The sequence below is a fragment of the Cibotium barometz genome, chromosome 37, assembly GCF_041138505.1.
Source record: "Cibotium barometz isolate CiBa-2024 chromosome 37, ASM4113850v1, whole genome shotgun sequence".
Lineage (NCBI taxonomy): Eukaryota > Viridiplantae > Streptophyta > Polypodiopsida > Cyatheales > Cibotiaceae > Cibotium > Cibotium barometz.
In genome coordinates this window covers 7,520,650-7,546,701 of record NC_141082.1, presented here as the reverse complement: position 1 = coordinate 7,546,701, position 26,052 = coordinate 7,520,650, and the positions used below count along the sequence as shown (strand labels likewise).

Sequence of the window (26,052 nt, the reverse complement as noted above, 5' to 3'; positions counted from 1 at the left end):
CATATCTGTTGGTATGCCAAGAGAGTGCAGGCGCTGAAAGAGCCTCTCTCGTGGTACTGTGTCAAATGCCTTGCGGAAATCCACAAAGCAGCACAATAGAGCTTTCTCTTCCTCACTCTGGCCTGATCAATCATACATCTCAAAGTGAATACATGGTCAGTGGTAGAGAAAGCTCTCCTGAAGCCTGCCTGCCCTGATGAGCGTAAACCTGCTCCTCCGCATATAAGCTAAGATCTTGCTCCAGCACTGCACCATAGAGTTTGGCAAGCACGTGGCCAACCATAACCGTCCTGTAGTTGCTCGGATCGAGCATATCCCCTGTTTTGTGAATCGGCACAATGGTGTGCATCGTCCACTCCGCAGGCAAACCCTCTGCTAGTGCCCTGTTAAACAGGTGTGCAAGAAAAGGAGCTAAAGAATCTACTGCATATATGAGATGCTCACCCTGCAAGCCCATATGGTCGGCGGCCCTGTAGGCGGCGGATAGCTTCTTGTACCATCGAGTGGGTAAAGAAGCTAGCTGTGGTAGGTCGAGGCTCCTGTGGCTGAGGTATAGGTGGCTGCTGTGGGGCATGGTATAGGCCCTCTGCATATGTGTGCCATGTCTGTGGGTCTGCAATAGGTGTCGGGGTCCGGGGCTCTCTGAAGTGCCGCCATGAGACAGGGCTATCTCTGTGAGAGAGAGAGAGAGAGAGAGAGAGAGAGAGAGAGAGAGAGAGAGGACAAAGTATTGGGTCCCAAATACCCTCTGTAGGGCCCCCACCACGGATGGTGTATTTGCTTTATTAGAATGATGTAAATCTGAAAGAAAATACAGAAATCCTTGACCTTTCTTGGCTGGAAATTCCCTACCCTTGACCCGCAGTCCTTCACCCCTTTGCTTAGCACCTTCTTGGCTTGTCTAGCCTCTTTATGCTTGAGCTCTTGGTGAGAAATGAGATGAACAATTGGGATTATGGACTCTCCTATTTATACTACTCCATCTAGAGCAGTCGGCCAGTTCTAACTCAGGCGGCCAGCATAAAATACTCCCACGACTCAGTTTTCAGCATTTAATGCTGAAATAAATCACATAAAATGCTGCGTTTTTTCCTAACTGGCTGGGCATCATGCGCCTGCTTCTGGATGGCTGGACAGTGCTTTTGCAAACCTCATGAGGGCTGGGCAGCTTGTATGGGCTGCGCCATACCTGCCCTACAGCCATACAAAGGCTGTATCTCCTGAAATCTGCCTTTAGCTTGCCCCTAGGGCTGTCCCACAGCCCCTCCATGGCTGGTGGGTTCAGCCAGGGCCTTCCTGGCCCTCATGGGGGTGGTTCCACACTATCCCCATACCCACACAAAGACCCGGGGTAGCCCTATGGGCTAGCCCCTTGTTCTAAACGCAAACCTAACTAACTACTTAGTGAGCTGGCATCCGGTACCATACCAGATACACAGAATCACTGACATCATTCCAGAGGGAGACTCACAGCACGGACTGGCATTGTTTCATGTGTAGGACAGTGCACACCTGACCTTAGACTCCGGTGTAGGACAATGCACACCTGACCTTGGACAACTGAGATGCATCCCTGGCTGACTTGTCCCAGACTGAGCTCACATGGGACCAGTTCACCATCCTAGGTCCTGCACCTTCTGTACAGATATGTCTACGTTGCATCCAAGTGCGGGATGCACGTGACATGAGCATTGAAGTTACCGATTCGACCACCAAGCTTCCGCATGTTACAGTACCCCATCAACTTTGGCCTTGACTGTTACAGTACCCCATCAACTTTGGCCTTGACTGCTAGAGCCATAGAAGGGGACTTCTAGAACCTATCCAAAGGCTGACTCTATGGAAGCCAAAAACTTCCAATAGATCGGTGGGAGCCTAGGGAACTTGAGGAAGATGGGACAAAAGTCGCGGTCCTATATCATTGGGTCGAAGTTCTAGCACACAATTTCCTTGGGCCAAGAGGAAACGGGCTGCTCTCAAGAGTCTTCGAGGTTGCCTCTGTGGAAGTGAAAAAAGATTGGAAGAAGCCTCTTCTAGGAAAGCATGCATGAGTGAAGTGCGAGGCTAGCTTTGTGGGGTTTGCCACTACGCGGAAGCTCTGAGAGTCTTCTTTCAGCCCTAAACACTCTTGGAAACCATCTGATGCAAAAACGCAGATATAGAGAGAGAGTAGAGAGAGAGAGAAGTGCTGGAAATTCAGTATATTCTTCTATGATACAAAAAGGTATCTGAATCTGCAACCATGGGCTGCCTTACATAAAAGGTGATGACACCTAAATCTGTCCCCTATGGGACCTCTAATGATCCAATCCCCTAGTGGGAGAGAATGAATACAATGATGGGCACTTGGGCTATTTATAGCCCCTTGAAATCCATGGGGAACTGGCCAACTGCTGGTCGGCCAGTTCATATATTCATTAATCCTTTTTCATGCAGCCGACTTGGTGATACTCCTGGTTCATGATGCGCTTGTTGCTCCCTGTCTGCTGACGTCAGCCGACAGCTCTTCTGGCAGTGAGCATCCTTTGCCCTGCAGCCGACAGCCCTTATCTGGATCATGCGCTTCAGTCGTCTGCTTCCCTCTATGATCCCACTTGTCCTGCTCCATGTCCACCACAGATGCTACACCTGAAGTTCTTACATTCTGGTTCTACCTATCTTCTACTGGTTCATGGTCTTTATCTGTTTGCCTCTTCTGGATCTAGCCCTGAGAATGTCCATGGCATCTATGATGCACATGATAGCCACTAGGATCCAATCCCTAGCTTGTGAGCAGGAAGGATGAGACCCAAAAATCTTTCCAATGAGTGTGGTCTTGACTTCTTTATCTAAATCTACTCGTAAGCTCGTCTTTAGAGAAAAGGATTGTTCTCCCGGTTTGTGAAGTTTGAGGATGATTGGGGCAAAAGCCATAATGCCAATCAAAGGGTGGGCGGCCGACTTGAACACAATAAATTTTATTGTGTGTGTTGACGCAGGTGGGAGAGGCAAGCGGAGGGGCTTATTTGTATAGGAGAAGGGAGAAGATGGCGAGAGGCAAACAAAAAGGCAGGCAAATAGAGAGGAGGGGGCGTGGTGAATGGCGGGCAAGAGGGAAATGCATTGTTACGACCCTGTGTTTTTCCCTCTGGACAACAAGCAGGTGGGCACGGGCACGGGTTGGACAGTGTGAACGGCATCAAGTTGGATATGAAAAGGAAACCCATATATGGTGGCCAGCCCAAGTGTGAAAGGGGACAAAAGGGATTTTATTGTTTATAAAGTTTAATGAAGAAACAGGACTTTGGTATCGAGGATACATGCCTATGGTTTATGGGATACAGGTCTTTGGTTTATCAGATACATGTCTTTGGTTTCATGTGGAAAACATGTCTCTGGATTCATGTGAACAGGTTCTAGTTTTCTCGAGGTTACATGCAAGCTGTGACTATAGGGAGGACATGTGGTTTGGTTCAGCACTACTGCTGTTTGGGAAAGGGTTTGTGGGATCCATGGTTGAGATGGAGAAGACCTTTTCAAGCAGGGAGGTGTTCTATAGGTGCGCCTTCTGTATGGAATGCTTTGTTGTATTAGCGAGAGTTCTTATTTGGAAGTCCTAGGTGAAAGCTATAAGGGATTCTATTGGTAGAGGATTCTATGAGTTGTACTTTGTACTCATATTTGATCAAGTAAAGAAATACCGCAAGCGCCACTGCGTTTTGGGGCCAATCGGTGTCCTTGTATTGTTTGCAGGTTCACTCGAGCTCCCCCTGTTTGTTTTCTTTTCCAGCTTCCCATGGGTGATGAAGTCTTTTGTGTGCGAGTGTCTGTTTCATTGCTCGTCAGATTTCTGAAGGCCGGTTTCATGCATAGAGAAGAGGGATATGGCGGGCAGGAGGGAAATTCGCAGAAAAGAGGAGGGATGGCAGGCAGAACAATTGGGAGTAAGAGGGGGGGGGGACCTCATAAGTGGTCTATAATACCAAGTGGGCTCACCACCACTGTTAGTGAGAAAAGGACTGTGCCGCCATATCCGCAGGAAGGCCTTGTAGCTCTTCCGCATGTGATCGGAGCCTTGCCGTGCACGTCTCTAATCTCCATCTCTCTCCAATTCTAGGTCCCTCTTCTAATCATTAAACTCCCGGTTCCTACCAAAGATGGGAGATTTGCTGCCGTATTGCTTAGTGGCATATTTGGAGAGCTCGTTGTAGCAACGCCATCAAGGACACCCTCACCCCGTCCCAATGTAGTCCATCTAGAGCATCTGGCTCAAAATCATTGATACCCTCCATGGGAAGCTCCATGGCGGTGATACGTTCTAGCTTCCTACAGATTTTGTTAGCCGTCGATTTGAAGTTGACATGATCTATGAGTTGCCTCCAAGTTTTCAAACCCAATCCCTTAGCCAGAGGAGCACTCTCATCGTCACAGATAATCTCCCATACTCCTTCCTGCATCAAGAGTAACTGCATCTCGGTCTGCCATGTCGGAAACCCAATTCCTGAAAACTTGTCCATAAGATAGATGCTTGATGAAGGGCCCCGATCCATTTTGAAGGTTTATGCAAAGGCTAGAAGCAGGCAAGAAAAGGCTCTACAAGTCAGCTCATAGTGAGCTGGAGCAAAGGAGGGGCAAGGGGCTTTAGAGGGCGTCGATGGGAGAGATGAAAAGGGTTGTCTGTTGAACCTTTGTGTTGAAGAAACCCTTCTCTATAACAAGGGAAAACATGGTAGAGAAGCGATGGCAGAGAACTGGCGGCGGCAACCTCTCTGCAGCAAGGACAAATAGGACGGAAATGCAATGGCGAGCAGGCCAAGGTGGAGGCAGCTGAAGAAGTGGGGAACAGCCGTGACGGTTCCCTCGGCACTCGCACCGCCAAAAAATGGTGGAGCCGCCGATGGGCTAGGCACAAATGGTGCGCCCTCCACTTACGGCTCTCAGGCGACAGCAAACAGTTTCTCGGCACATAGTGAACAACAGGCTGAGAACATGGCTCTAATACCATTTGTGGGTAAGTTAAGGTTAGCAGAGCTAGCCACTATGGAGGATCAGACAAGTCCATGGTGGTGTGTGTAGTAGAGAGAGAGAGTGAGAGATGTAACAAACTGAAAAGAAAGAGGAACAATGATTGCACGACTCAATAATTTGTTGATTGATGTGTTCAAAGCTTCAAAGAGTACAATGCTTTTATAATAGAAGGGATGTTCACACAGACACAAGCGGGTACACCTATACGATGGATACACACAGAGACTCCGAATACCCGGCATTTCTTTGCTTACACCACACAACTGGGCTACAAAATTCAGATGCCTATGATTGTGGGCACTCCAGCAGCAACGGGACACTAGCAGTCTCAAGGCCTCCCTCTTCAATTTCTCTCAAATTTCTAGAAGAGATTGTGGGATTGTTTTCGGCTGCAAAAGATCGCTCTTTTTCTGTGGCAGCTAGTATATCGGAACTTGGCAGTTGGTTCTTGGCTGGCCATCAGAGGTAGGGCAGCACTTTGTTCAAGGTGTGGCCATCTTCAGAGTCCCAAAGACATTGCCTTTGGGATTTTCCAAAGGCTCAACAGGTTTGGAAGAGAATTCTCTACATTTTCACTATAGACCGAGTCATGGTTGTCACGGTACGAAAATACGATACCGTACGGGAATTTTTGGTACAATATGAAATTTTCGGATACCGTACGATAAAATATGGTTTTTATTTTTTACACTTACAAGCTATGGAGCTTCAAGCTTGAATGTGAGGGAAGGTTGGGAGGGGAGGAGGCTACAGTGCTTGAGAAACCAGTACATGGATATGTGTCTCTCCCGGTTGGATCTCTCGATTGTCTCCAAAAAAGAATCTGGATGGGTAATGCAATACCAAAGGTCTCCCTGTGTAACGTTTATGACTAAGGGACCGTCCTTGCACAAATACGAGGAGTGCATCTAGGGTGATAAGTTTAGGGACTCCTCTCTAGATCAAAATGGCCATGTCCAAATGTTCTCCCTCGTGCATAACTTGAGAATCTAATTGTCTAGCCTACCTATACCAGGGATCCCCAAGTGATGTAGCAAGATTCTCTCATCCTACCAATCAAGTGTACACTACCAGTCTACCTCGCCAGGTTTTTTAGGTCTCTCCACAACCCCATATGGAATACTGAGTGGACACGAAAGTTGCGAAGTATTGCGAGCATTTGGGATCTTCGTAAAGCAGGGTTTCTATTTTTTTTTAGCATTTGGAATTTTTTTTTCAAGGAAAAAAATTTTTGGGAAAAAAAAACTAACTCGTACCGTACGATATCGTACGGTATCGTACCGTACGACTCGTACGTACGAACAGGTTCGTATGCGTACGAGAAACAACTATGGACCGAGTCCCCCCGGCACAGTTACTTGGGGCACAATTGGAAAGAAAATCACTAATTCTAAAGTGATTTTGAAGGCTAAATTTTATGATCTTAAGATGGAAAATATTGAAGAATTAAGTGACCATCTTGTAAAGTTTTTCTCTTTAGTTCAACAGCTCACTAGCTTGAAGAGTGAGCCTGATGATGAAGATAAAATGGCCGTTGTTACAAAACGTATGCAAGATTTTACTCGATTCCAACCATCCCTCGAAAAATTGTGCCTAGCTTCAACGACATTCGAGGACATGGTAGCATTGCTTATCAAAAAAGACTAGAGAATCAAAGACTGCCAAGCATCAAGTAGCAACCTTGGGGATGATAAAGCCCAAGGTAGTTCCAAACGTACGAAATGGTACGAGTTTAGTATGTGGTACATAACGTTGATAACGATAAAGTACATAAAAAACGTTAAGTACTTTTCAATGTTAAAATCATATATATATATATATATATATATATATATATGAGATATCTTTTGATAGAGAGGTAAGAAGTGAAGTTTGCACACATTGAACATTCTAGCATTTTAGTCGTGCATATACAAACCGACATTAGAGATCTTGTGCGTCAACATCGACTTGGATATCCTACATCGGCATATTTGTTTGTTTTGTATTCATTGATTGTATAGATCCTGGCCAACGTGCTCGTGGATTGTTCTTGAATAAATTCCTGAAAGGGGGGCGGGGCTTGTTCCCCGCTCAATGTGTACTGTGCAAGATCCCCATTCCCTTTTCTCTCTCCCCCCTCTTTATATTTTTATCTCTTGGACACGTGGTTGAGTATGTCATTGCATGCCTCATTGGGCTTACAAAATTCGTGGTAGAAGTCGGGTTAGGCGGAAGAGGAGGGGGGGCAGGGGGGGGGTGCTGAGGCTGGCCGGGCCCGCCCAGGACTCTTAAGGAAGGGTCAAAGGGCCTAGTGAGAACTTGGAAGCCTGGAGACTCCAGAGGCATCATGACCAGGCAGCAGTCTCTAGAAAGGGGGGCGGGCATTGGGTCCTGTGATGTGACGGGGATGGCCCCCCTTGGTGGTGAGGAGTTGTGCTGGGGGCTGTACGAAAGAAAGGGGAGGGGGGGGGACCACTGGTGGCGCTCTCCTGGAAAGACGGCGAGGACAAGCTCTAGCAAGGCGTCTCATTTGACAACAAATGAAGCACTGTCCATCCGGGGAGGTCAGAGTACTCAACTCTCTGCAAAATAGGAGCTCCACGAAGGCTCATAAGCGATATGACATGAGGAATTGTCTCCAGAGAGGCTATGTAGATGTGAAGAGAGGGAAACCTTGCCGTCCAAGCTAGAACTGAAGCCGCCCCCGGGGGGGGGGGGGGGGGGGGGGGGTTTTCCATCACTCTCCTGATCACTCCACCTATCACTGGGAGAAGGGGAAAATATTCCTTCTTGAGGCCGGGAAAGCAAACTGTAATGGGAAAGCTTGAAACGCTAGCCAGGGGGTCGGATGCTGGGTTGAAGTCGTGCTGCCACCTCGCAAAGAAGGCTTGGGCCGTACGCAGTGCGATGGGGCTGAGCTGCATGACTGTCTGATGCCACAGGTGAATCAAACTCAACCTCGTAGTATCCATGCCCTAGAGGATGAATATCAATGATCTTTGTAGGCTCGCTTTTGAGGCTAGCCCGCAAAAGGTCCTTGAGCTGTCCACGTGCCCTCTAGCTACTACCAATTAGCTTACAGACCAATGTGGAGGCCTCAAGGGAGGCGATGGTCGCTGTGAGGAGTTGGAGGTCCGCTCCAGAAAAAGACGGGTAGGGAGGGGCGGCCTCAGTCGGGGTTGTCGGAGCATCTGCCAGGGTGTCCTCCTAAGGGAAAAGACCAAAGGTGGCAACGCTATGCCACAAAAGGAAACAAGCCGTTGCCTTCACAGGAGGTGCGTGAACCTAGAGGGAAGGAGAGGGTGTGGGAGCTGCAAGTCGCGAGGCAGAGGGTTGGATGATAGGAGAGGCCAGGGCGGGGACAGCACAGGGTCAAGGGGAGGAAGAGGCGGCGGAAAGAAGGGGGCATTCAAGGGGAGGAGGAGGTGGCACGATGACGGAGGCTGAAGGAATCGCAGAGGGGGGGGGGGTTGGAGGAGGCAGGGGGTGCTGATGGAGGCGGATGGCAAGGCCCAGGCGGCAGTGGGGGAGGGTTGGCGGGAGCAGGCTGGGGGCATAGGCTGAAGTGAGGGGATGGGGCGCACAAATGCAGGTGTGGGTTTTGTTTTGTTTTTTTGTTTTTTTGGGGGGGGGGACTCTAGCTCAAGCGCAAAACAATTTTTTACTTTTTGGTCTTGAAAAAGCATAGCTTTCATTCGCTCGAAAAAGTTTCTCTTCGAAGATTTTCTTGTATCTTCAGAAAACCCTTATGCCACATGACTCATCTAATTACTGATTGTGATTCCTCCTGTTAAGGGAAGTCCTCATCCGGATTCCATGTGAAACACATTACTGATTTTTTCCTTTGCTCCGTTTGTTAACTTAGTTACTGACATTTTTTTGCTTGCAAATCAATGCTGGTCTGCAGAGAAGAATTTCAGGGAAATATTTTTTTTTCTTCCTTTCCTGAATGCAGAACAATACTCACTCTATGGTGGCCTTTGCTGGAAGCAAGTATGCTGCACTTTCGTTTCCTCATACAGTGACAACTCAGGAGCATGTCATCACAAGTTTTACGCTGGTATTCTCTTGCTCTTTAACACATGTTTGAGGTACATTATTTGTTTTTGATGCCATGGATTGAGTTTGATCTCTTGCTCCTCCCCCACTCCCCCCCTTTTCTCTCGCATATGGAAACTAGGCTCAGGTGTGTAAATTGTCATGTATAGAGAATGGTTCAGTATTACTGAGCCCATGCTTCTCATCAGATGGGAAAGGAGAAAATGTCAAGCGTTGTCTTTTCCTTTATTGTTTTTGCTTTTGTGGTCATGATTTCTATTTGTCACAAGCATCAATGATTATCCCCAAACAAGGATGCATGTGTCATACTAATGGGGAACTATTAGTGTCAGTTTAGAGTTCAGCAGAGGGTTGGTGGCCTCTGTGAGCCCTTCTTAATAAAGTGATATGGACCGAGAGTCACTAAGGTTTAGGAATGCATATGGCAGACTAGGTGTAGGCCTATGATGGGTTCCAAGTCCCTGGCATTGTTCTATGAGATTAATAGGCTGGGAACCAAAGGAGACAATATGGAGCAAAAGAACTGGAAAAGTGCCTCCACAGCCCTAAAAATGAGTGTAAGGGGGATATCTACAAGTGAAAATGGGAAAAAGGACAAAATTTGACTGGTATTACTGGTCCTGTATAAGCACTCATAGATAAAAGGCTTATTTCTCCCTCTTTTGAGCATTTATTAATTTCAGCAGCCAGGCATCCCATCTGGAGCAAAATTGGCAGCCAGAGAGAAGTGGCAAATTCAGACCCAGAACACAGCAAAGGTGCAGCAGATTTTCAGGTCTTAATTGTGCAGCAGCACTTGTATCTTTGAGTAGAAGAATTTAGACTTCAGAGGTTTTTTTTTTTTTTTTTTCGGGGGGGGGGGGGTGGGATGGATGCTGGTAGCTATTGTGTTCCAGCTTTTGTTGGTGATTTTTTTACAGATTGTAGTATTCTAGATTTCATGTCTCATGCATCATCCCCAATCATTGCATGTCAAGTGGCTACCAATCAGGGTTAGTGTTACGTAAGGCCACTGGTTAGGGTTAGGGTTAGCTCACACAAAATACTTTATGTAACACACATCATCCTCAGTCATTGGATGCATGTGTCATGGAGCTACAAATTAGGGGTTAGGGGTAGCCTAGACATCATAATTTGTTGCAAGCATTATCCTCAGTCATTGGATGCATATGTCATGTGGCTACCAATTAGGGTTAGGGTTAGGCTAGAAATTAAGAGTAAGGGTTAGGGTTTTGTAGAATCAGCCCATGTTGTTAGCAGTCATCTCCTGTTTGTATATTTACACCAAGGCCTCTGTTGTGGGTGTGCCCGCCTGATTTAGGTGTTTTCTCATTTTTCCCCACTCTCCATATTTTTTCCCTATTTTTTCCTATTTTTACCAGGTGTGGGAGGATGTTCCGTGGCTCCTGGCTGATCCAAACACTGGCTGACTGCTTGTCTGGGTGTCTTGGATGCTGGCCTACTGCCCCTACTGGTCCCCGACTTGTCCTGTGTGCTGGCCAACTCTGAGAAGCCGGTCGACTGGGGACATGTGCTGGTCGTGGACATTTTGGTCCCGTCGGCTGTCTTTTGAGTAAGTTGACTGCTCATGTGGGACCATATAAAATGGCCCCCACTTGTTGTATTCAGTCTTCGGGATTTTCTTGTGTATAGTAGAGTTACACGCCTCTCTCTCTCTCCTTCTCTATTGCTGTATTTTTTTGCACTGCACTTGCTCTTGTGTTCTCAGATTTTGTCTTCATCTCCACTGCATATTCTGACATGGTATTAGAGCTCTAGGCTCTTGATAAATCTTGGGAACTGTGTGAGCAAGAGGGGGGCTGTTTTGTTACTGATTGGTGGAGTGTTTTGGACTGTCTGGGAAGAGGAGAAGCAAGAGGAAGGCGGGCTGATTTGTGGACAGCCACTTGTAGGTTTAAGTTCTTCTTTTTTCCCACCCACCCACCCAGCCACCCTTTTCAGTTACATCCCCGCAATGGCAGATTCACTTGAGATGGCTGAGAAGCATGTGAAGATCCCGACACGTTAGTTGGACGAGAATAACTACGGCATATGGAAGGTAATGATGGAATCTGTTCTGGAGTCTTATGACCTTGCTGATTTCATTGTTGTTGGGGTTCCACGGCCGGAGTTAGAGGAAGGGGAGTTACCCTCGATTCGGAAGGAACGCGAGGCACATGCACAATTATGGGATCGTGTCAATGCCAGGGTCCGTTCTTTCATCTTCCTCAACTGCACACCGCAGGTAATCAATCATATCAAGCATATGACGCTGGCCAGAGGTATATGGCAACATTTGGCTTCTCTCTATAACAGGGTATCGCCCATGAAGAGGATTTCCTTGGAAGTACAGATGCGGGTGATGAATCTTGCAAAGTCATCGACGATGCGGGAGCACATCAACAAGCTACAGGCTCTTCAGCAGGAAGTTCTTCAGGCTGGGAAAGAGATATCATCGGAGGATATGACCATCACGTTGCTGTCACAGTTGCCCTCTCAGTACTGAGCATTCTACTCTTCTTTGAATCTTTCCTCCTGGTCGAAGACCATGGGAACAAGTTTCTCCCATGTGATGGTGCTGAGTCTACCACTGGAACCTCCACAGGGCGGAGGTTCGGAGGCCTTAACTGGCCAACAGTCGAAAGGCCGTAACAACAAGGGCAAAGGGAAGGCTTCATCGAAGAAGTCTTCTGAGAAGATGTGCGACGCAGACCGTGAGAAATTGAAGGCAGAGAGGACCTGTAATATGTGGCGCGAGAAAGGCCACTATTGGAGGCAGTGTCCCAAGCGGAACACCGAGAAGGGTGCAGAATCCTCAGCAGCAACCGTGAAGACTCCAGCTTTTGTGCACCTAGAGGTGATGGACACTGATGTTTCATTTTCTTCGGGTAGGGAGGTGGTTGGGGGACTCTCCACTATGGGTACTCGGGAGCAGATTCTAGACAGTGGTGCTTCTAGGCACATGACTCCTTCTCGTTCAGATTTACAGGATCTGTGCTGGTATTTTGGTCACATTCTTACTGGGGATACATCCACTATCCCAGTTCACAGTGAGGGCAGGTTGGAGATAGTTCTCGATGGTAGAGGGGGAAGCATTCCTCCCAGGTGTTGTATGTTCCATCTCTTGGTTTTCATCTGTTGTCAGTGCATCAGGTTTGCAAGACTGGCGTACGGGTGGAGTTTGATGAGCATTTTGTTGCTCTCCGGGACAAGGCAACAGGCGAGGTAGTTTGGGAAGGCGGAGTGGAGAATGGAGTTTATAAACTTTCAGCACTCTCTCTCCCAAGTCCTTAGTTTTGTGATGAGTGGCAGTTTGGTAATGGCCATTGAAGTGTGGATATGTTGCAGGTGCAGGCTTTCCCGGACCAGATGGTGGATGGCTTGCCAGATGATGGTAGCAGTTGGCAGGAACTTTCCAGTACAGATGATGATAGTTCTTGTGTTCGGGACAAAGAAACTCCTGTAAATGAGAAAGTTCTTTCCACGGGGACCTATTGGAAAGCCAGGCAGGTGGTAGCTGATTACTTGCAGAAGGAGGTGGATGTTACACATTCTCCAGGCTTTGTGGTTCCGGATTCAGAGTGGGTTGGTTACAGGTTTCCGAAGGCCTTGAGTGGTCTTCAGCAGGTTTCCAGGACTTGGCATCCCACCGTAATAGGTGTTGATCCTTGTGAGCAGTATGATGCCTCCTTGACTCGGAAGCAAAATGGTTCATTGATTTGGTTGATGCATACCAGATTGGATGGGAGCTTCCTGATGAGGCTGTTGAGCTCATGTTTGTAGAGGACTCCTTGGGAGGCATGATTGCGTATCTTGTGGTTTCTGCAGCATGCGAAGGATCTTGGACTCTTTTACACAGGAGGGGGATTGATGGTGGATGGAGTCAGACTCCACGGTCGGAGTGACTCAGATTAGGGAGGAGAGCTAGACACGAGGACCTTAACATCAAGCTATAGTTTTTCCCTTGGCTCAGGAGCAGTTTTATGGAGCAGTAAGAGGCAGCCATCTTTTGCCTTGTCGTCGACAGAGGCAGAGTACCGGGCTTCTCGTGGTGCTACTTGCGAGGTGGTGAGGTTGCAGAGGTTACTTGGCAGGATTGGGTTTGCACTGGAGGAACCCATGGTCATCGAGAGACATTTTGTTCGTGAAAAGATCGTTGCTGATGACATCTTGCTAGAGTTCTGTTCGACAATGGACAGTGCAGTGGACCTCTTCATGAAGTCTCTATCTCAGACTTTGCTCCGGTGGCACTCTAGCTCACTGGGGTTGGTTCCACATCTAGGAGCTGAGAGGGGGTGTTAGCAGTCATCTCCTGTTGTATATTTACAGCAGGGCCTTTGTTGTGGGTGTGCCCGCCCGATTTAGGTGTTTTCTTATTTTTCCCCACTCTCCATATTTTTTCCCTATTATTCCCTATTTTTACTAGGTGTGGGAGGATGTTCCGTGCCTCCTGGCTGATCCAGACACTGGCCGACTGTCACGACCCTGTGTTTTTCTCTGGACAAGATGCAGGTGTGCACGGGGACATGGTGGACAGTGTGAATGGCATCAGGTTGGAGTCAAAAAGGGAGCCCATATGTGGACAACCCCAAGTGTGAAGGGGGGCAAAGAGATTTTAACTTAAAAGGTTTTAAAAACCTTTAAAATCATTTTTAATGCCTTTTACGAAAGAAAACGTGGCCCATATGCTATTTTGGGGCCACGTGTGCTTTTTGGGAAAAAGAGGGGCTGGCAGGCAGAAAGGGGCGCCTATCTCAAGATGTGTGTGTGCTTTCCGCAGGAGGAGGACTGCTCTTACACGCCAGTTTTCTTCTTTGCACAGAGGCGACTGCTGGGCTACCCGGAAAAAGCACCGGGCTGAATACACTACCTTCTACCTCTCCCTTGGAAGGGGATTGACGGGCTGCAGGAAAGCGTAATGGACTGCGCTCGCTTTCCCTCTCTCTTTCTCTTGCATACTGGCAGGCTGGAATATGTGGCTACGCTGGTCTGCAGGGATAGGCCGGCTGAAGGATAGGGCACGGTGCATGTGGAGGTACGTGGGCCGTAGCCAGGGATTGCAGCCTACGTGGCACACAGAGGGGCTGGTTTTTCTCATGGCAAGCAGCCACTAGGCGGCGCACACGGGCAGACAGACTGTGGAATGTCTCTCTCTCTCTCTTGTGCAAACAGGCGGACTGTGGGAGAAGTAGAAGCGTTCAGGTGGCGCCCAGGGATACAGAGAGTTTTGCTTTCTCTCTCTCTTAAAAAAGGGCGAACTGCCACAGGACTGAACAGAGCGTGGGTCGCTCCCCCTTCCTGGTGAAAAGATGCGCAGGCAGTTTACAGGGCTGCTGGAGGCGGATAGAGCTGGCGCAGAGACTGTCGGCATGGACTCCACGTGGATGGACTGCAGAGGTGCACATGGTGCTGATCCTCCTTGCAACGGGACTGTTTTGAGACTGTTTATGGGCTGTTTTTTTTGTTTGGCTGCAAATTCAGCAATGTACTTGGGTTTCTGTCTACAAGTACAGATCTTTTGGTTATGTTTCTTGGCATGGGAGAGATGCAAGCTCGCATGGCTGCGTGCTCATGGAGCAGATTGTTTTCTTCCTGCTAGAAAGGAACAGTGGGACCTACAGTTATGGGCATCTCTATGTTGCCAGATGTTTCATGAGGGAACAGGTAACTAGATGTATGGAAACAGGACAGAAGTTTCAAAGGGAAACAGGCCTAAGGGTTTCATGTGGAAACAGGTCGTAGGTTTCTCGAGGAAACATGTATTTGGGTTTCTCCAGGAGGTAGGTCACATGCAGGCAGAAGGTACAGGATTGGACACATGTATGATACAGCCTTGCTACTGATTGGACAGGGGACAGGGATTCCATGACAGAGATGGATAGTACCCTTGGAAGGTAGAGAGGGTTGGAACAGGTGTGTCGACTGTATGGTATGCTGTGCTGTGATACGAGTTCTCTTTTGAGAGACAGTTTGGGAGTTTGTGTTGTGATGCAGAAGCACTGGATGTGTCGGGGTGTGATGCTGTTCATAGTGTGAGAGGCTATGGATGGTTGTGGCAGCCTTGATCATGGGAGAAAGCTTCTGTATGCAGACTCAATGTGAGAGAGCCTTTTGATATGAACAATGGCTGGACTTGTTTGTGGATGCCGAGTGGACAAGAAGCCAGATGCAGGTTCTTTGCAGGCTTCAAGGGTTCTACTGTGACGGCTGAGTTCCCAGCCTTATATTGTAATCAAAGCTCTTATAATCAATTAAAGAAATACGGCAAGGGGCGCCATTGCGTTTTGGGGCCAATCGGTGTTCGTGTACTGTTTGCAGGAGCACTCTAGCTCCCCCTGTTTGTTTTCCTTTTCTAGGTCCTCAATGGTGTTGAAGTGTTTTATGTGCGAGTGTTTGTTTCACCGCCCATCAGGCCGGTTTACAAGGTTCCGTTGCCGGGACATCGTCGACTTTCTCAAGGAGGCGAGTCCGTGGTTGCTTTGGTCGGGACAATCGCCAACTTTCCTAAGGGGGCGAGCTCGTGGTTGTCTCATGAGAGTCACATCAAAAGCTTCAACGTGAGGAAAGTGAAAAGGAAGTGCAGGACACAGTAGAGGATTTTGTCTTTGCCTATATGAGGTGAAGAGCAAGAGCTGAAGATGAAGCTCAGGAGAAAAGACACCAAGGACAAGAAATAGTCGGCCAGGAACAAGAAGCAGTTGAAGTGTTATGGTGCAGGAGATGCGTTGAAGGCTATGGCTTTCGACAGTTTGTCACCGGTGGTATCTTCATAGAGGCTTCATGGGTTCGGAGGACAGTTTCTTTGTGGTGATCTACTATGCTTCATCGAGGACTTGTGCTTACCATTTGGGTGGAGTGCAAGCAGGTTTTGGGTGCCTGAGGATGTATCAGATGAGGCTCAGATGGAAGTGGAGGAACTTGACGAGGTTCTTATTCCTGAGCATATACTGGCACATAAGGAAAGAAAGGTACAGGGTAAGGTTTCCCGTCGCTATCCTGTGAAGTTCAAGAGCTGTTCACTGATGGATACGAAGTGGATGGAGGAGGTTCACTGATGGATGCGAAGTGGATGGAGGAGGGTGACTTAGCAGATTCACCTCAGGAGTTGCAGCTTTATCTTGATGCCTATGAGTTGGAGTCGACTCTTGTTACGGCTCATTCAGGTTTAGCAGAGCATAGGTCTGGAGCATTGCCTGATGCTCAAGAGGGGGGTAGCACCTCCGCTCCCTTGTTACAGACAGGCTCAGTTGTTATCTAGGAGTCGCTTGGTGACATCTTTGTATTCACCCGAAGGTACTGAGGCTGACAGTACATCTGCTTATGGGACTTCTATGATTTTGTGTTCTAGACACATGAGATGATGGAAAAGTTGGGTATGGTTCACAGTCGCGTGCACCTGGAACTATAACTGCAACTATGGATAACTCTATGGAGGGCATAAGTCTTGCGAGCAGTCCTAGAGTTGGTTTGGTTCATGGAAATATGGATCGAACTCTATTTGTGCATGTATGCATACACTTTTTGAGGTAGAGGTATTTTTGTATTCTGGTGCCATTGGATCCTGGTACCATTGAGAATACATTGGGAAATACTCTGCATTGTGTTGAGTGCTGCATGTATGTTGGTATGATACATCAAGTGCTTTATTATGTTCATGGATGCACCACTGGGTGTAACTCCTGCGGGATGGCCATGAGACATATGTGGGAAAGTACTTAGTGGATGTAGTGTTTGGATGCATTGAGTGCTTGCATATGCTCATGTTGTACCATCAGTCGTGGGTCCTGCGGGATGCCCATGGGCGTAAGGCTTGCGAGCAGCCCTTAGACTGTTACTTTGGAGTAGGTAGAGCATTTTGAGGAGCATATTGTTTGCGAATGCATGTGTGTCATGCATATGTGTACCATGTGTAGAATGATGCATGGTTTTGTTTTTGGCTAACACAGTTAACGTGTTTCCATTTGGTTTTAGACTTTTGCTGTAGGTTCTGAAGGAACAAGCAAGAGGACAGTGTGGCTTATTGTGCAGGATGATTGTTTTTATCACCCAGATGCATTGGAAGGCCATTGTTTTTGCAATATGGGGTGTCTTTGCTCATAAGATGCTTTACTGTGCCATTGAGTGCAATCGAGGACGCTTGCCATTTTTCAAGAGGGGCGTATGTCACGACCCTGTGTTTTTCTTTGGACAAGATGCAGGTGTGCACGGGGACATGGTGGACAGTGTGAATGGCATCAGGTTGGAGTCAAAAAGGGAGCCCATATGTGGACAACCCCAAGTGTGAAGGGGGGCAAAGAGATTTTAACTTAAAAGGTTTTAAAAACCTTTAAAATCATTTTTAATGCCTTTTATGAAAGAAAACGTGGCCCATATGCTATTTTGGGGCCACGTGTGCTTTTTGGGAAAAAGAGGGGCTGGCAGGCAGAAAGGGGCGCCTATCTCAAGATGTGTGTGCGCTTTCCGCAAGAGGAGGACTGCTCTTACACGCCAGTTTTCTTCTTTGCACAGAGGCGACTGCTGGGCTACAGGGAAAAAGCACCGGGCTGAATACACTACCTTCTACCTCTCCCTTGGAAGGGGATTGACGGGCTGCAGGAAAGCGTAATGGACTGCGCTCGCTTTCCCTCTCTCTTTCTCTTGCATACTGGCAGGCTGGAATATGTGGCTACGCTGGTCTGCAGGGATAGGCCGGCTGAAGGATAGGACACGGTGCATGTGGAGGTACGTGGGCTGTAGCCAGGGATTGCAGCCTACGTGGCACACAGAGGGGCACACAGAGGGGCTGGTTTTTCTCATGGCAAGCAGCCACTAGGCGGCGCACACGGGCAGACAGACTGTGGAATGTCTCTCTCTCTCTCTTGTGCAAAGAGGCGGACTGTGGGAGAAGTAGAAGCGTTCAGGTGGCGCCCAGGGATACAGAGAGTTTTGCTTTCTCTCTCTCTTAAAAAAGGGCGAACTGCCACAGGACTGAACAGAGCGTGGGTCTCTCCCCCTTCCTGGTGAAAAGATGCGCAGGCAGTTACAGGGCTGCTGGAGGCGGATAGAGCTGGCGCAGAGACTGTCGGCATGGACTCCACGTGGATGGACTGCAGAGGTGCACATGGTGCTGATCCTCCTTGCAACGGGACTGTTTTGAGACTGTTTATGGGCTGTTTTTGTTTGGCTGCAAATTCAGCAATGTACTTGGGTTTCTGTCTACAAGTCAGATCTTTTGGTTATGTTTCTTGGCATGGGAGAGATGCAAGCTCGCATGGCTGCGTGCTCATGGAGCAGATTGTTTTCTTCCTGCTAGAAAGGAACAGTGGGACCTACAGTTATGGGCATCTCTATGTTGCTAGATGTTTCATGAGGGAACAGGTAACTAGATGTATGGAAACAGGACAGAAGTTTCAAAGGGAAACAGGCCTAAGGGTTTCATGTGGAAACAGGTCGTAGGTTTCTCGAGGAAACATGTATTTGGGTTTCTCCAGGAGATAGGTCACATGCAGGCAGAAGGTACAGGACTGGACACATGTATGATACAGCCTTGCTACCGATTGGACAGGGGACAGGGATTCCATGACAGAGATGGATAGTACCCTTGGAAGGTAGAGAGGGTTGGAACAGGTGTGTCGACTGTATGGTATGCTGTGCTGTGATACGAGTTCTCTTTTGAGAGACAGTTTGGGAGTTTGTGTTGTGATGCAGAAGCACTGGATGTGTCGGGGTGTGATGCTGTTCATAGTGTGAGAGGCTATGGATGGTTGTGGCAGCCTTGATCATGGGAGAAAGCTTCTGTATGCAGACTCAATGTGAGAGAGCCTTTTGATATGAACAATGGCTGGACTTGTTTGTGGATGCCGAGTGGACAAGAAACCAGATGCAGGTTCTTTGCAGGCTTCAAGGGTTCTACTGTGACGGCTGAGTTCCCAGCCTTATATTGTAATCAAAGCTCTTATAATCAATTAAAGAAATACCGCAAGGGGCGCCACTGCGTTTTGGGGCCAATCGGTGTCCGTGTACTGTTTGCAGGAGCACTCTAGCTCCCCCTGTTTGTTTTCCTTTTCTAGGTCCTCAATGGTGTTGAAGTGTTTTATGTGCGAGTGTTTGTTTCACCGCCTGTCAGGCCGGTTTACACCGACTGCTGGTCTGGGTGTCCTGGATGCTGGTCGACTGTCCCTACTGGTCCCCGACTTGTCCTGTGTGTTGGCCGACTCTGAGAAGCCGGTCGACCGGGGACATGTGCTGGTCGTGGACATTTTGGTCCCGTCGGCTGTCTTTTGAGCAGGCCGACTGCTCATGTGGGGCCATATAAAATGGCCCCCACTTGTTGTATTCAGTCTTCGGGATTTTCTTGTGTATATATAGTAGAGTTACACTCCTCTCTCTCTCCTTCTCTATTGCTGTATTTTTCTGCAATGCACTTGCTCGTGTTCTCAGATTTTGTCTTCCTCTCCGCTGCATATTCTGACACATGTTGTGATCCTTGATGAAAAAAAGGACAAAGAGGCTATGTGTGCATGCACAACCTGGAGCCTAGGTCTCTCTCTCTCTCTCTTCTCAAGGGAGTTGGTTTCTCCTCCCCCCCCCGCCCCCCTCCCCCCTTTCCTTCCTCCTCTGTGCAGGGCATCAGTTAGCAGCTGTTGACAGGTGGAGTTGGACAATGCAGAGGACATGTGGCATTGCCACATGGCGTTGGTGACACGGTAGTCGGGTACAAATGGCCGACAACAAAACCAGTGGCTGACTAGGAGTATTGGTGATATATATACATGGGTAGCCAAATCTTCATATTCATCTTCTTTTCTCAGTATTGGACCTCACAGAGCGTTTCTCTGTAGGCAAAGTGGTAGCCAAGAGTGTACAGTAGGTCATAGGGCTATGATTTAACGTCTTCATTCTCAACCACATCTTGTACTTAAATTTCAGTTGTATTACATCTTTCGTGTACATAATACAGAGCAGTAGTTTAGGACTTGTGTATGTGTTGTATGTGTGATTCCGTCACACTCTTCTTCCTATCTCTGGAAAACCCTAGCTCTCAAGCAGTCCTCCCTGGACTCGGCAGAGGAGCGGCTCGGGCATGGTTGCAACGTCAACCCTCCACTGACCAAGGTGGCCTGCCAGAAGTCAAAGCCAGACTAGAAGAAAGCTGTCAGTAAGTTTCACCCATTGCTAGTTCCAGAGTTGCCATGGGTGGACATTTCTATGGACTTTGTGGCTGGATTACCGAAGAGTCGGAGGAGATTGAGAGCCTAAGCTATGGAGGTTCGAACTGAATCATGATATTGTGTGTAGTAATGAGAGAAGGGTAGAGAGAAGAGAACAAAGCTCAAGTGACTGTATTTGCATGTACAATGTGATGCTTTGATTGATTGTTTTGAAGCCTACAAGGTACAATGGTTTTATAGGCAAAACATCTCATCTTTCTCAACACACAAACCATGGGGCAATGACACATGGCTATCTGATGACATCATTGTTTACACACATGAATACTTAGGTGGTTCACATGTACTAACTCACTCACTCACACAAGCCATGGGGCAATGACACATGATGACATCATTGCTTACACACACAAACACTTAAGTGGTTTACATGTACTAACTCATTTACTCACACAAGTGAGTGTTCACACACACAAACACACTTAACACATTGATGGACGCACAGGGTGGACACAGGAGATGGACACGCACACATATATGACTTTGATTCCCTACATGCAGGGCACAGCCGGACATCAGCTAGCAGCCGACAGGCAAAGTCGGACATTGCAGAGGACACGTGGCAATGATGACGTGTCAATGATGTGGGAGTCGGGTACAAATGGAATTTAAGCCCCTTCCACTTTAGCACATTTTTTTTTCCACTTATGCTTGTTTGTTTTACTTGCACTTTTCCCCATGCCTCATGTTGCCTTCCTTCTCTACATGGCCCACCACAATCACATGTGCGCAACAAGCCTTGTACGCAGCCCTCTCCTCTGCTCGCTTTCCAGAGTGCCTGTGCGGCCTGCCCAGATTCCTACCTGCGCTGATGGCTTGCCTGCGCACACATCAGGCGCTGCTGTCTGCTGCCCGCACTGCACCTTGTGCTCTGCACGCTATGTTGGTGTGTGATCTGGGTCCCGTCGCGCAGCCTGCATGGCTTGATGGGCTGCGCCTATGTCTGCTGGCCTGTTTGCAGATGGGCAGCTTTACCTTGGCTGCCCACATGGCTGGCCCGTGTGCAAGCCTTCTCGTATTGTCAAAAAGAGCCGAGCCTGACCCCCCCTCTTGGCTTAGACTCAGCCGTATGGGGCTGGTTTGGGTAGGTCTAGCCACCTTGGCGGGCCCCCCTTGGCTGGCTGTGGGCTGGCTCCTAGCCACCCCTGCTTACCTCATGGTGACTCCACCCCCTTCATGTGCTACAGGCCACCATCCACCCCCTCTCCTCGTGCGACGCAGCCACATATGCGTTGTTTTTCTGCCTGTCCCGGTCTGCCAACAAAAGCAAGTGGCAAAAAACTACCAACCGTTTCATGGTTTGTGCTCATCTAGGAGGTGATTCTCAGCCTGCATGATGCTTTTTTACCTTCTCTCCTGTGCTATGCAAATCCATGCTCACGGCTCTTGCTTTTCCTCATCTCTCCCACACATCGACGTGAGGAAAGCAGCCTGCATGAGGGTACTGTTGCGTACATCTTCCATGCCTTGGTTCTATCTCGTCAGTTCTGCGCTCTGATACCAATGTTAAGGTCTCCACAGACCATCTTCTTTTTTATTACGCCATGATGCTAACCTTTCACGGGTCTTGGCCGCAGCTGTCCCTGTGTGGTGCATGCTGCCCAGGTGCTGCCATGCCACCTTTCCAGTGCCGCCTTGCTGCATTTCTAGCACCTCCTGCTGTCATGTGAGTGCTGCTTCTGCTGCTCTAGTGTGCCACCCTATAGCTAGGCGAAAACTGACATGCTAGCTCTGCCTCATCTTGGCCGTATGATTGTTTCCCCTAAGCATGGAACAGCCCGTTAGTGTTTTCACCTGTGGCCACTGCACACAGGAGGTTGAAGGAGTGTTGCTGCCAAAGCTTCTCGAAGGAATAATAGCCTGTGGAATTAGTCTCTCAGCTAGGAAGAAACCCAGAATTTTTTAACTGTCGGCCAGGGAGCACAGCCAGGGAGCATGAATACCCTTTTTCCGAGCCTGGATATACTTTTGAGGCTGGCTTTTATATTTAATATTTTCATAAACTTTTGTATGTGAAAATCTGGTCACCAGTTTACACCCTCATGCTCGTACTTGAGTGACTCCTTGGATAATAAAAAGGAGGGATTTGGTCCATTCCGGTCTTATTGTTCTTTTGCTCATGACTATTCTGAGTGGTATAATATGGTGCATGGCTTAGTTGTGTTAAGTTATCTTCAATAACTACACACCCAAAAGCACCCATACCGGGTCTTTCAATGTATGATTTCATGGTCACAGGTGACCAATAGCAAACAAAAGCCAATTTTCAGATAGCCCCTTATGTGTGCATATCCCTTGGGCAACACCCACTCACGGGTGCCTATATCTAAGGGCCAAAGGCATTAACCTGTGAAGAAGCCTCACTGCATTAAGCTCACAGCGTGGCATGAACCCAATGTACTTCACCACTGCCCCAAGTGTCTCACAGGCAATGGTGGCTAGCTGAGCCCAGCTAGAAACTGAGCGTAGGGGAGACAAGGATGGTTGAATATGCCAGATCGTGAGGTTTGCATTCGGTTGACCACCGGTTGCATCCACCAGTACCATGCCATGTGTGAAAATGTCCTTTGGACACTCTTAGGGGTTTACCCATTTATTAGGTCAAAATGCCAACCACCAGCAGGAGGGAAAAAAACAATAAACAGGCAGTTCAATAAGTCTATTGGTAGACTGGCCAGTTCAATAAATCCATAGGTTTGAATGCCCAGCCATGTGTGAAAAGGTCCTTTGGACACCCCTAGGGGTTTTATTGGGCCAAAATGCCGACCACTAGCAGTAGGAGGGAAAAACACAAAAAGTAGGCTCCCTTTACCCCTCATTCTTCATTAATTTTCTATCTCAGCCCTAGTCCTGCAGTGGAGCAACAAACAATGTCCAGTAGAATTGTAGAAGCAGTCCAGACTACGCAGCATCCTTTAAGGGCCTGGAAACTCATCCAGGTATACCAGGAGAAAGGTCACCACATTCTTGCAGTCAAAAAGTGGATGTGCTAACAATTCTACTCTATTATTAGTACATGTGTTGTATGGGTGTGAATCTCTCCCCCTTGTTTCTTTAATCATACTCCCTACTCCTTTTCGTGCTTTATTTGTCATTAGTTGGAAAGCTTCCTCGGAGTACGTGAAAGTGGTGTAAGAGCAGGCCTAGATAGTACACTTTTGAGGCCAGGTGAACAAATGCATGCCCTTTGCACCTAAATGCATATTTACCCTTAGTCATGATACATATGAGTGGTGGGGATTGCTAATTACAACATAGTTGTGGTCCGAAACTCTGTAGTTGTGGGTTTAAGGGCCCTTTGAGCCATTTCAAAGGGGGTCCAAAGGTCCGAAACACGTTTCAGCCATTCGGAAATGGAGCATTTCAACCGTTTCCTCATGCCGTTTCAACCATTTCCCCAATGATTCACATGAATGGTAGGGATTGCTTATTACAACGTAGTAGCGGTCCGAAACTCCGGGTTTTTGGACTGTTTGAGTTGTTTCAAAGGGGGTCCAAAGATCTGAAACACGTTTTAGCCAGTTCCATTTCTGAAACGGAACATTTCAACTGTTTCCTCGTGCCATTTTGACCATTTCCCCGATAACACCTGCTGTGTCCCTTGCAAAACACCAATTTGAAGGTGTAGCTGCTCTTTTGTTCTTTCTTCTTCTCGAATGCCTTTTCCCAAGTTTCCAGTCGTATACTCTCCTTTTATTACATTTCCATGTATTTATGCCCTCCTCCTAGATTCCCATCCCCTTGCTGATGTGGCATTTCCCATTTCAACCCTCCCAAAATTTTTGTTTCCGCTTCCGTGTCCGTGTCTGTGTCCATGTGTGTTTCCCATGACTATGAGTTACAGTAGCCAAAGTTTCTGAAATGCCCACCTGGTCATTATGAAATGCTGTCATTTAGAAACATGACTTGTTATTTTTCGTTGTGCGTGGGTGTGTTTTTTTGGGGGGGGGGGGGGGGGGGGGGGGAAGATTTGGTCTGGTCAAAACTGAAGGCTAAGTTGCATTCGCAGTGGACTTTTTAGATGGTAGCTGTACTTTGAACTTGAATGGCAACTAGAGGAAAGCACAACAGGAAAGAAAATGCAGTGGATATGAACAAGAGACTGAGGCTTTTTTCGACTGTTTAAATTTGAAATCAGAGATGTTTGGAAAGGGAGCAGCATTGGTTGCCAATTTGCAGAAATATTATCTCTGCATTGACCAACTTGGCTGATGGCTGCAGAGCATTGGTGAAGGGGCTAAACGGTCGGCCAGGGTTTCTTCTTGCTGAAATCTGAATTGATGGTCTAGCCCATCTTTACTAGCTAAGGGGGACACTCAAGCAGCCATGCCCACTGATCCAGTTGGTCCCATTACTTTGCTGTAGGCACCCAGACTAGGACTTCACCCAAGAGGGATGTACTAGTTCCAGAAGGCCTGATTCTGGCCAGGATTAAGGCTGTGAACAAAAAATAGTGTTTTGGAACGTAGGTAGGCTTCGAGTAAGGTGGCCTCTTGGTACAGGCAGGTCTGCAGATTAGCACTCAAAACACCAATACCCAGAACACATGTTGATTTCTGTCTTTAACTGCTGGTTTATGTGAAAGTGTGAGTAGCATTGGTCAACTGTCATCGAGCATAGGTATGTAGATAAATGTCAATACTTTGTTCTAATCACATTTTTGAAAGCAGGTTCTGGATTTCAGTAAGGGAAGACTGCAGAGCGTGCTATGGAAAAGTGATGGTTGCAGCTCGTGTGAGGGGAACTCTGCATTCGTATGTTTGAAAGGGCAAGATTGTGCTATTCCATTGACGAGCTGCAAGACTCAAGGAGGGAAAGTTGATTGCAGCCTCAGTTTCCAAACGTCCTTCTCAGGCTCTGATAAGCACGACAGAGTATTTAATTCCTGGTACGAGATTGATCATCTCCACCAGTACTCATTGTATGGCTTGTACAGCAATCTGAAGGACTCACTAACAAGCCAGTATAGCAAGTACTTCTGAAGAAATGATCAAATCACATCTTTTGAGATGTGTGAGAGACAAGCTTTGGTACGATCACATTCTTTTAATCTGATGTTACATGTACCACATATTAGAGGAGTTCCTTTTACATGCTCGTATCATATTTGATGTGGGAGGCTTTACGAATGCCATTGGGACTGATGTAATAATGGCGATGGCTGTGTTTAGTTTTGAGTCCATTGTGTTGTTAGTTTGGAGTCATTTTGGCAAAAGAGAGGTATTCATTGACATATGCTATCTTCTTTGAATGTATATCTGCCTTCACTCTCCTTTTTTCATCAAATAGCTTCCAGGTATTTCATATGCATTGTACCTGTGTGTTTGAAGTTTCTTCTTGTCCTCCAAAAGCACTGGCCTGGAGTTCAGATGTGGCCACAGAAGTGCTGCTTCAACCTGAACAGGTTTTGGGAGGGTCTGGAGGAGTTGGAAGAGGACAGTAGTGTGGTCTGCTGTATACTTGATCTAAGCAGGTTATTCAATGATGTGACATGGATCTGTAGAGAAGTCTAGAATTATATGTAAACCATTAAGGTGACGAGAAAGAAAACCTGTATTTACTAGGGGAACATGTGATATTCAATGTAACTTGATACTAAGATGTGTTTGCACAAAACTCTTAAAAATGATTGTGTTAGGAAGAGCAGGATCTAGATCTAACCTTGACACTAATTACTAGCACGTGAGACTTTCAAAGATGAGAAATACAAATGAATAGCCTTCTTATGTAGGAGACGAAGGCGAATGAATGCAAGCCACCTCATTGGCCTCCACCATTGAAGGAAGATGCTGAT

At 47.6% G+C, this 26,052-nt stretch overlaps 1 protein-coding gene across 1 annotated transcript in view; it reads left to right on the top strand.

The window, feature by feature from the left end:
* LOC147616885 (uncharacterized) overlaps window positions 1-25,502 on the top strand; it is a 43,572-nt gene extending 18,070 nt beyond the window's left edge. The window contains exons 2-3 of the mRNA XM_086776528.1: window positions 8,945-9,049; window positions 24,929-25,502. Of these exons, the coding sequence (XP_086632654.1) occupies window positions 8,945-9,049; window positions 24,929-25,240 (417 nt within the window). The 3' untranslated portion in view covers window positions 25,241-25,502. The remainder of the gene's footprint in view (window positions 1-8,944; window positions 9,050-24,928) is intronic.
* Window positions 25,503-26,052: the final 550 nt, after the last annotated feature.